Here is a 12,056-nt window from a genome sequence, read left to right on the forward strand (position 1 = left end):
GAACCTTCGTTGCACCACCTCCAAGGCAAGTATATCCTTCCTTAGATAAGGGGATCAAAACTGTACACAGTACTCCAGGTGTGGTCTCATCAAAACCCTGCACAATTGTAGTAAGACTTCCTTACTCTTGTGCTCCAACCCCCTTGCAATAAAGGCCAACATGTCATTTGCCTTCCCAATTGCTTGCTGTACCTGCATACTAACTTTTTGTTTCCTGTATGAGGACACCCAAATCTCTCTGAACACCAACATTTAATAGTTTCTCGTCATTAAAAAAAAAATTCTGTTTTTCTGTTCTTCCTACCAAAGTGAATAACCTCACATTTCCCTACATTATACTCTGTCTGCCACCTTCTTGCCCACTCACTTAATCTGTCAATATCCCTTTGCGGACTTTGTTTCTCCTCACAGCTTACTTTTCCATCTAACTTTGTATCATCAGCACACTTGGATACATTACACTGGATCCCTTCATCTAACTCATTAATATAGATTGTAAATAGCTGAGGCCCATGCACCGATCCTTGCAGCACCCCATTGGCTACAGCCTGCCAACCTGAGAGTGACCCGTTTATCCCTATTCTCTGTTTTCTGTCCGTTAACCAATTCTCTATCCATGCTAATATATTACCCATAAGCCCTTATCTTGTGTAACAGCCTTTTTTATGTCAGGCGCCTTATCAAATGCCTTTTGAAAATCCAAATATACTACATCCACTGGTTCTCCTTTATCTACCCTGCTAGTTACATCCTCAAAAAACTAATAAATTTATCAAACATGATTTCTCTTTCATAAAAACATGTTGACTCTGGCTAATCATATTATGATTTTCGAAGTGCCTGGTTACCGCTTCCTTAATAATGGATTCCAGTATTTTCCTGCCGACTGATGTTAGGCTAACTGGCCTGTAGTTCCCTGTTTTTTTTCCCCTCCCTTCTTAAATTGAAAGCCACTTAAGATTTGGGTTAGTAACCCAAAATTGACCTTGTTCTCGATTCCATTTTCCCATGTTTCCCTCACCAATCTTCCCACCTCTCCTGAAGTATTTGGCTTCTTGCTGCTTTCTTACCCCTCCCTTAACTTAGGATGTGGACACTAATTTCAGAATCCTTATTGCCATGTTGGATGAGATCAGCTAACCCAAGGATTGAACCTAAGACCTTCCTGGTCTGTTTGGCTCAGCTTCTCGCTGTAAACCCGTGGGGCCATGACAGGAGCTTCTTGACTTTTTTCTGCTGTGAGATCAATTACTTATGATTTCAAAGGAAGTACTATATATGGAAAATAGCTGGCATTTACATTTTTGTTATGTGTCTTGTTACTGGAATTGTACATGAATAACGAGCAGTGAAATTTTCTTCAGGTTCTTCATTTACAAAGACTTGAGGGTGCGATTTGTTTTTTTTGTATGTACAAAAGTGTAAACTGAGGCTCCGCAATGGCAAGATGTTGAATGTGTAATTTATCTCCCGGGTAGTTGGGTGGGGTTAAACAGCTGCAGTGACAAAGATGCAATGAGTAATACAGTTGCCACTCACCAATGGGCAGTATTCAGGGTCTTGCAATAGCGTGTTCTTTTATGCCTTAAATAATGTGCTCTATAAAGTGTACAAGACTTTATTTGTAATTTTCTTTTTTTTAAAAAAAAAAGTTTTATTTTATTCTGGCTTTTTAATGCCTCCCAATGTCATGTGAAATGGTTTTTACCTCAAAGTCTTTTGTCCACCATCTTGAAAATCCTGCTGAGGTTAAAACTATAAATTGTGGGCTGTTACAGTTCCCATAACCTTATTTTTAATAACTTGAATTTTTAGCTCCTGGACTTTTGGACAGACATATTAATGCTGCGTGTGCAGCTCCCTTGTATTGTTGATGGAGGTGTGGGAGTGGGTGAATTATGGAGATAAATTTTGGTTAAATATTTGCACATTATTGACTGAAGAAGTTCTGGTCCCAGTCCCTCTGTAAATTCTGCAAACTAGATACAAACTTGGGTAACTGTTTAATTTTAACCTGTTCATATTTTCAGGATAACAAAACTTTTGAGCATCTGACAGATTGTGTCAGATGTATTTATATTGTGTTGATGTGTTTATATAATTGCTATATGCATTTTAAAGTCAATCCCTCATTTTGTTTGCTTTGGATGTGGAAAGTGAGGGCTTAAAATTGGCATCGTAGCCATTGTAAGACCAGAATCATATGATTTTTAACATCCAGTCTTGCTCTAATGTCTTGCATTGTTATATTTTATATCTAATTTTGTGCAACTAACTGCTGTTTCTTGGTTTCTTGCAGGGCAACTTGAAGAGAACCTATTCTCTACCTTCAACATCATTAACAGGTACCTGAAGCAATCACAGCCTAATCTAGAGTTGGTTTTATTTGGGTGTGTTTGTATAAGTGGTTTTAATATTTGAGTTTTCTGACATCATCTCATTATAAAAGTTTCATCAGCTGCTCTTGAAAATAGTTACATTTGGGATCTGCTTCTGGCTTGCCACCATAAGTTTGAAAATATTGCAGAACATGACTCATTGACTGTAGGTTTAGAAGTTCAACGTGTTGATTATATATTATGTTAATGATATATCAAAGCTATATGCCATGGAATGGTAGAATGGGAGAGGGAGGTTGTACCTTTTACATTCCCATTGTGCGATTGGATACTGCTGCACACGCAGCTATGGATCAGTGTTAAAACCAGCTCAAAATTTTCACCAATTAAGTGGGGAAAGAGGGCTGGAGAAAAACCAAAGGCATGATTGAAGAGTAGAGTTTTTAGGGGGGCCTTCGGAGGATATGCCACAGATGGCAAGATCGTGGGGAGAAAATTTCAAATAACATTTGATGGAATGGAGGATGAGCAATAATTCAGAGTTGTTGATTGGAGAGTGTAGTTGGAGAACATGGTTGAGTTAAAGTAGAGTGAGACCATGGAAGGATTTGAAAACTAGGACAGGGACCTTGATGTCAATATCAGATGGGAGCTTGGTAAGAACAATTTTCACCTCTATTTAATTCTCTCTTCTATGTTAGATCTTTAGTACTAAAGGGGGTGTTCAGTGATGTCACTAGGATTTCTGAAATGTTTCACGAAGTAGTGATATAATTTTGGACTCATTCCAAATAGACTTGCATATTGAGTAAACTTAGTTTGTGTTTAAGTGTCGGCCTTGACTCAGTGGTAGCACTCTCGCCTCGAAGTGAGAATGTTGTGGGCTCAAATCCCACTCCTGGGACTCGAGCACAAAATCTACACTGACACTTCAGTGCAGTTCTGAGGGAGTGCTGCACCATTGGAGGTGCTGTCTTTTGGATGAGATGTTAAACTGAAGCCCTGTCTGCCCACTCAGGTGGCCTATTCGAAGAAGACCCAGGGGAGTTCTCTCCCCTGTGTCCTGGCCAGTATTTATCCTTCAACCAACATCACTAAAACAGAATATATAGTCATTATCTCATTGCTGCTTCTGGGATCTTGCTGTGTACAAATTGGTTGGGGCATTTCCCTACATTACACCAGTGACTATGCTTTATTTTTTTTTAAAAGTACTTTATTGGCTCTGTAGCACATTGGGACATTCTGAGGTCATGAAAGGCAAGTTTGTTCTTTTTGATCTCTAATTTGCCGTAAGAATGCAATGAAAGTAATGTCGATCAGGAAACACCTGCCAGTTGATAGACACATTCTTCACAAATTACCTCCAGTTGGTTATTCATCTGGTGGTGTACTAAACTTCAGTGACTTAGATGTACAAGGTAGTAAACACAACAGCTATCATGTGGAAGACAACTTTTAGTTTAAAAATCCAGTTATGTTTATAATGCACTGAAAATATTTTTCAGGACACTTAGTCTGTATCAATAAAAAATCTTCTACAGTTCATTGGAACAGTGAAACAAGTGTGTGACACAAGATTTTCAAGAATGGGTGTCATTTATTAATGCGTGAAGCCTGTGTATCTTGAAAGTGATTTGTAAGTGACAGTTAATAATGTATTGGGAATTTTTAACACTTTTTCTCCCCCCAAAATTTCTATAACATGGAGAACAGTTTAATAGTTTCTAGTCAAGCAATGTGTCATTTTGCTAAAATCTGAGACTTCAGTGAAATAGCACAGATTTGCTTTTGAGCAAGTTTCATATTTAAGTTTAGAATGCCGGCACTGCAAACTATACTGTAGCATCTGAAATATGAAGTATCCTTTGAATTTTGTTTAGTTTCATAACTAACTATAAAATTGTCTAGTTAGAACACTCTAAATTGTTGAAATTTACCTCCTCAAAACAGGCCAACAATTTGTTACTTCAATGTGGCACCTGTATTTTTGGGGAAGTTGAAAAGGTTTCATGATCTGTGGCTGGCTGGCCCATATCAGTTCTTAAAATTGAAGACAGTTTCTTATCTCAATTCTAACCAACAGCTACCACCCTTATCTTTGACTTCACTGGTAGTCCTCCGTTATCTACTTTCTTGGTACCATATCTCCTCTGACCTTAAATGGAGTTCACACATCTCCATTGATAAAACTGCCTCTAAGCAGTTCTGTTTACTCTGTGGCAGCCACTTGTTTTCCACTTGACAACTCAACACTCTATAAAGCCCAACGCACTCTATAGCTTAATCCTACTCAATTGTTCCCAAGACCTGAAAGCTGCTAAGCGCCTTACTCCTACAGTGTTCAGGCTTTTGATACCCAAGGATAGTGTAATCTGGTCACCACTGGTTTTCTCATCTCTTTTACTCTCTTCAAACTTAATGATGTTCAGCACTTTGAGGCTTTACCCATCACTGTTTTCACTAATAAGTCTAAATTTCTTCATCTGCATTGTCTAGAGGATGCATACACTGGTTTGTTTCATGACAGTAAAGATCCATAATTCTCAAATCTTGCAGGTGCAAGTGACTACACTCCAATTAATTTCAGTACAATATTAATGCTGTTTGGTATCTGTCTGTGGGCAGGTACACTGCTATATTTTGCTCAGTGTACCCAGAAGCAAGATGCTAATCCTTGATCTTATGGGTGTGCCACTCAACTTGAAACAAATTGGGTAGCAGTAGAGCTCTGTTTAAAATGCTAAAATTTCAATTAAGGCATGCTTCACTTTTTTGTTTATAAAGAGTGACAAGTATCCAGGTAACACTGAACTTTCAGGCACTAATAATGCAAAATTGAAAATTCCAAGAGATACCAAGGCAAGGGGTTCCTCGCTGATGGAGTGCGGTCTCGAGTTTCCGGTTCAAGGAGAGAAGAACTTGACCAAATACAGGACCTACTGTTTGAGTTGAAGAGAGCCTTGTTGGATGAAGAATTTCTAAAGCTTAAGATGGTCAAAAAAATCCTAAAATTTGACAATCATTCTACAGAATGGGTTTGGAAAAGGGTTTTGAATGGTTTTTAAAAAAAGCACCGGTGAATGGTGGCTAAAATGCTTCTGAGCTGGACATTGAACTTTTCCCAAGGAACAAAAACTAAGCAATTTGCTAGCCTGTCTCAGTAATTGCTAAATGCTTCACACCCATTGTGTTGAGAAGTTCTTGGTCCCAGGCGATCAGCGGTCGTTGTCTGGCATGGCCCCTCCCCATTGTGAACACAGATAAAGCGGGGATAGAGACACTCAATGACTGTGCTTTTATAAACAATTTTACAACACCAAGTTATAGTCCAACGATTTTTATTTGAAATCTACAAGCTTTCGGAGGCTTCCTCCTTCCTCAGGTAAATGTGAGGAAGGAGGAAGCCTCCTTCCTCCTTCCTCTTCATTTACCTGAGGAAGGAGGAAGCCTCCGAAAGCTTGTAGATTTCAAATAAAAATCGTTGGACTATAACTTGGTGTTGTAAAATTGTTTACAATTGTCAACCCCAGTCCATCACTGGCATCTGCACATCTGTGCTTTTAAGCAGAAAGCTGCTAGGGCAGGCTTTTGTTCAGATGAGGTTAGGATGCAGGAGGATAGATAGAAGTTATTTTGTTCAAATTAGACAAGATAACTCATTGATTCAGGAAAGGTTAACGTCGTCATTATTTTGTAGTATTATCCAAAGACAAGTTATGTTGAATGAGTTAAGTTACGCCAATTATAACTGTTGCTCGGTATGTTCACTTAAAAGAATATCTGAGAAATAAAAAGGCTTAATGTTTTGTTCTTGTCTTGCTAAAGTATAAACAGTTTGCCTGTTGGAAGATTGGAGAAGTACATGTGGGTACATGTGAAAAACGTTCTACCAGTTCATGTATGTCAAGGGGAACACATTGGTATATCACCTGGGTTAATGCTATTTTTTAAGCAGATGTTGGGTAATGTGAGTCAACCATAGCGCATAAAAATTGTGGGATCCGTTTACTCAGAGTGCTACTGAACCTGAGCAGGTACCTCTGCCAGACCCGAATTTGCAGCACAAGATTTATTTTGTATGATAAAGATGAATTTGATTTGAACAAATGGATCTGAGACTTGAAAATGATTCTTCAAACAAATATGGATTGTTCTACAACCTCAAACTATGAGCAGGAGCTCCAGAGGGGCTCTGATGAAATGGAGATACATTGGTGCATGAGAATGGAATTGCAGAGGAGAAAGACTGTTTTCTGAATCTGTAATGTTTGGAAATGAAACTTCTCTGGTTTTACCTTTCAATCCTTAACTTTAAACTTCACTTAAAAATATTTGACAAAGAAACATAGGGACTGGAGCAGGCCTTTCAGTCCAGCAAGCATATTTGCCATTCAGTTCGATCATGGCTAATCTGTACCTCAACTCCATTTACCTGCCCGTTGTTCCATATCCCTTGATACTCTTACCTAACAAAAATCTATTGATCTCAGTCTTGAAAATTTCAATGGACCCAGCATCCACAGCCTTTTGGGGGAGCGAGTTCCAGATTTCCACTACACTTCACGTGGAAAAAGTGCTTCCTGATTTCACTTCTAAATGGCTTAGTATTTCTTTAAAGAAAATAGCTGTCCACCTGCTACAAATGTATTCTACCTGAGTTCGATGGCATTAGTCAAGTGGATTTAGGCATCAGTACCTTTTTTTGTCCTGGTGAACCATAACAAAAGAAAAGCATTTGCAAGAACTTTGAGCTCATAAACTATTCCTTTACACTGCTAGCTTATTCAGGCTAAAAAATGGAGCCTGCAGAGTCCACCTGGCATGGAAATGCTTCGAACTGAGTCATTATTTGGTTCAGACTGGTCACTGGAGTTGTGTATTCAAGGAAAAGATGCTGCAGTAAGAGCCGCCTAGAAGTGGAGCCTTGCCAACTAGAAAAACTGAAATGCTCGTTCTAAATAATACACCTATGTAGGCTTTCAAAAAAAAATCCCACTTCTTTTTGGAGGAAGCTATTTGAAATAGAAATTAAAGAAAATAATTGACATCAGATTTGAGGCTTTCTTTACAGAAGATTTACTATATACAGCGTTGTTTTACAAATGCTTGCTAATGTATACAAACCTTCGATTTGAACAGGATGGGAAAAGTTTGTTAACCATGTCCCACCTGTCCCTTATTGGTAGTGAGTTGTTCTGTTAGGGTTGGGTGGTCAGGCTTATTGTCATGATTGCAGACTGGCTTGAAGACTTTTACAGAACCACAGCTTGTTATTGTGCACGTAAGTAGATACAGACTTAAGCTGTACCAATTGTGATAGAGCAACAGCTGTCAAACTTCTCCATGCATCCAGAAGGATATGAGCTTCAGAGGTGATACTTTGGGCAGAGATGATGAAGGAAAGGCTGTATCTAATGTAGAATAAAGATTCTTAGTTTTCCTAAATATTTCTGGAAAGAGTATCCACCATAATACAGAAGGTAAATGGGTACATGTTACAAGCCCTGTCTCTATCTTTCTTGATGTGGAGATGCCGGTGATGGACTGGGGTTGACAATTGTAAACAATTTTACAACACCAAGTTATAGTCCAGCAATTTTATTTTAAATTCACAAGCTTTCGGAGATTTCCTCCTTCCTCAGGCAAATGTTTCAAGAGCTCCTTGAAGCCTACGCATTTATACATATAGAACAATACATGGTGTTTACAGACTGCCCCTGCAACTGCCCGTTGCCAAGGCAATCACCGTGTTCAGACAGAGAGGTGTCACCTGCAGAACCCCCGAATACACATTCAACAAAAAAACAAACAGGGAAAAAAAACAGAGAAGAAAAACAGAGAGAGGCAGAAACATCCGGAAGGCAGAGAGAGCCAGCAAATGACCCATTATATTAAAAACAGATAACATTTGTTCGCTGGTGGGGTAACGTGTAGCGTGACATGAACCCAAGATCCCGGTTGAGGCCGTCCTCATGGGTGCGGAACTTGGCTATCAATTTCTGCTCGACGATTTTGCGTTGTCGTGTGTCTCGAAGGCCGCCTTGGAGTACGCTTACCCGAAGGTCGGTGGATGAATGTCCATGACTGCTGAAGTGTTCCCCGACTGGGAGGGAACCCTCCTGTTTGGCGATTGTTGCGTGGTGTCCGTTCATCCGTTGTCGCAGCGTCTGCATGGTCTCGCCAATGTACCATGCTCTGGGGCATCCTTTCCTGCAACGTATGAGGTAGACAACGTTGGCCGAGTCACAGGAGTATGAACCATGCACCTGGTGGGTGGTGTCCTCTCGTGTGATGGTGGTATCTGTGTCGATGATCTGGCATGTCTTGCAGAGGTTACCGTGGCAGGGTTGTGTGGCGTCGTGGACGCTGGTCTCTTGAAAGCTAGGTAGTTTGCTGCGAACGATGGTCTGTTTGAGGTTGGGTGGCTGTTTAAAGGCGAGTAGTGGAGGTGTGGGGATGGCCATAGCGAGGTGTTTGTCCTCATTGATGACATGTTGAAGGCTGCGGAGAACATGGCGTAGTTTCTCCGCTCCGGGGAAGTACTGGACGACAAAGGGTACTCTGTTGGTTGCGTCCCGTGTTAGTCTCCTGAGGAGGTCTATGCGATTTTTTGCTGTGGCCCGTCGGAACTGTCGATCGATGAGTCGAGCGTCATATCCCGTTCTTACTAGGGCGTCTTTCAGCGTCTGTAGGTGTCCATCGCGTTCCTCCTCGTCTGAGCAGACCCTGTGTATTCGCAGGGCCTGTCCATAGGGGATGGCCTCTTTGACGTGGTTAGGGTGGAAGCTGGAAAAGTGGCGCATCGTGAGGTTGTCCGTGGGCTTGCGGTAGAGTGAGGTGCTGAGGTGCCCGTCTTTGATGGAGATTCGTGTGTCCAAGAAAGAAACTGATTCTGAGGAGTAGTCCATGGTGAGCTTGATGGTGGGATGGAACTTGTTGATGTTATCGTGTAGTCTCTTTAGTGATTCCTTGCCGTGGGTCCATAGAAAGAAAATGTCGTCGATGTATCTGGTGTATAGTGTTGGTTGGAGGTCTTGTGCAGTGAAGAAGTCCTGCTCGAACTTGTGCATGAAAATGTTGGCGTATTGGGGTGCGAATTTGGTCCCCATGGCTGTTCCGTGTGTTTGGGTAAAGAACTGGTTATCGAAGGTGAAGACATTGTGATCCAGGATGAAGCGGATGAGTTGTAGGATGGCTTCCGGAGATTGGCTGTTGTTGGTGTTGAGTATTGATGCTGTCGCAGCGATGCCGTCATCGTGGGGGATACTGGTGTATAGTGCCGAGACGTCCATCGTGGTGAGAAGTGTTCCTGGTTCAACTGGTCCGTGGGTACTGAGTTTTTGTAGGAAGTCTGTAGTGTCGCGACAGAAGCTGGGGGTTCCCTGTACGATGGGTTTCAGGATGCCCTCGATGTATCCAGAGAGGTTCTCACACAGGGTTCCGTTGCCTGATACGATGGGACGTCCGGGTGTGTTGGCTTTGTGTATCTTTGGGAGGCAGTAGAAGTCTCCCACGCGGGGATTACGTGGGATGAGAATGCGTAGGATGCTTTGAAGGTCTGGATCGAAGGTCTTGATCAGTTTGTTGAGCTGGTGGGTGTGTTCTTTGGTCGGATCTGCGGGTAACCGTCTGTAGTGTTCCTGGTTGTCCAGGAACACTACAGACAGATCTTTCTTGCCTGCCCTTCACCTGCTCCCTCCAAAATATTATCTTTCCAGATCCCAGTGGAAGAAATGCTTTAAAGTAGGCAATATTAACCCATGCTCCTCATTCTTTGCTGTTCCATTTGTCGAGAAGGATGGATATGATGCATTCTTGTAGATTTACAGAATGTCGGGACTGTGACTTCCATGCCAGCATTGGTATCTTGTGCATCACACACAGGGTTAAGAACTTAACTCACCACCAAGAGGAGTGATTAGTAAACTTAAGATAGTAACAGAACATCATTTCAAGTTCAAGGTGGTTCTGTTTGGAATGATTCACGTACCTTTCCAGCATTTTGGACGTTTGCCAACAATGGACAAACTGAGCATGCTTGGGGTTGATGTAACCATTTGTCATGTGAGCGTGTGGATTGTAACTGGTGTATACTGGCTATAGAACAGTGTGTCTCAATGTGGGGGAGGACTTTAGCTGGAGCACCGTTCACCAAGTCACGTGGCGGAAAGGAATGTGACTGAAATGGAGAAGTTTTGAAATACAGGCTAATTGTATATGAAAGCTTTGTGTAGGCAAGAAATTGCATAGGGAAAACAAAAGTGAAACTGTAATGCAGAAAGATTTAATTAGCTGAGGACCACAAACGGACGACAAACAGAAACTGATGAGAAGCTAGTTAGTATCCCAGCCTAGATACTTGAAGTAATTTGATTCCTATCAATAGTGGTTAATACTTAATTTAGTTGTGTTTATTTAAAAAAAAATCAGCAAGACAAAAATCTGTATTTAAAAACAACTGAAAATTCTAAGGATAAGTGGCGACCTATACCTGTTCTACTACTACATTAGTAGATCTCAACTTTTACTCGACTATGGGACTCACTGCTACCAGAAATTGGGAGTCTGTGCAAGTGCAAATTTAAGTGGTAAGAAGTGAGCTGAAATGGCTTTTCTGCCTCTGTACTCTTTGGTTTTCCTTTGTATGAAGGTGGTGAAAGTGTAATCTTTTGGTGTAATAAGGAAAAATATATCGCCATGCAGTTTGCCTTGCATAACTTGTCCCTTTGGACTTGTAGAAATTGTCCACTGTGTGCATGTTCATCTTTCAGCTTCCCCATCCAGCTCCAAATGCTGTTTATCGGCTGCACTGGCCTACATCGGAACATCTTGTTTTCCAGCTGAGACTGGTTCACAATGGTCGATACTTTGAAAAGGTAGCTCAAAGCAATGCAGCAGGATAAGCATCTGCCTGTCTATGTAACATCGTATGAAACATACTGCTAAACTTTAGCAGACAGATGTTTGAATTTCCTTTCATATCTGCGAAGTGCAGATGCGGGATCTCAAGACTTGTCCTATTATGTAAATAAGCTTGGGGGTGGGGGGGCGAAATCAGCCTTCAAGTCCTGAATTGTAAACGTGAGAAAAATGGAATGAGGTTAGAAAAAGCAGGCTGTGCAGTACGCAGTTTAATACTATTGGGCAGTTTGCCACCAATCTAGTCATTTCGTTGGGACGTGTAGTTAGTACAAAGGAAGAATGCGTCAAAATGCAAGAGGACATTAATAAACTTGCAGAATGGGCGTGTAATTGGCAAATGAATTTCAACATAGATAAGTTTGAGGTGGTGCATTTTGGTAGGAAGAATAAGGAGGGCACATACTGCTTGGCCAATGGTCTCAATGGGATAGAAGAGCAAAGGGATCTAGGGGTACAGATACACAAATCACTAAAAGTAGCGATGCAGGTTAACACAGCCATAAAAGAAAGTACTGGGGTTCATTTCCAGAGGGATAGAATTGAAAAGCAGAGAAGTTATGTTAAACTTGTATAGAACCTTGGTTAGACCACACTTGGAGTACTGTGAACAGTTCTGGTCTCCATAATATAGAAAGGATATCGAGCCATCGGAGAGGGCGCAAAAAAGATTCACAAGGATAATACCAGAACTGAGAGGATATCCTTATCAGGAAAGGCTAAACAGGCAGAGCTCTTCTCTCTAGAAAAGAGACGGCTGTGGAGTGACCTGTTAAAGGCCTTTAAGAAAATAGG

The 12,056-nt window shown here is 41.2% G+C and overlaps 1 protein-coding gene across 1 annotated transcript in view; it reads left to right on the forward strand.

Moving 5' to 3' along the window:
• The window catches only part of LOC137339969 (SMC5-SMC6 complex localization factor protein 2-like), a 91,015-nt gene that overhangs the window by 32,676 nt on the left and 46,283 nt on the right, over positions 1-12,056 (forward strand). Inside the window, exon 4 of the mRNA XM_068002085.1 lies at positions 2,300-2,345. Within this exon, the coding sequence (XP_067858186.1) occupies positions 2,300-2,345 (46 nt within the window). The remainder of the gene's footprint in view (positions 1-2,299; positions 2,346-12,056) is intronic.

This window comes from Heptranchias perlo, chromosome 21 (genome assembly GCF_035084215.1).
Source record: "Heptranchias perlo isolate sHepPer1 chromosome 21, sHepPer1.hap1, whole genome shotgun sequence".
Lineage (NCBI taxonomy): Eukaryota > Metazoa > Chordata > Chondrichthyes > Hexanchiformes > Hexanchidae > Heptranchias > Heptranchias perlo.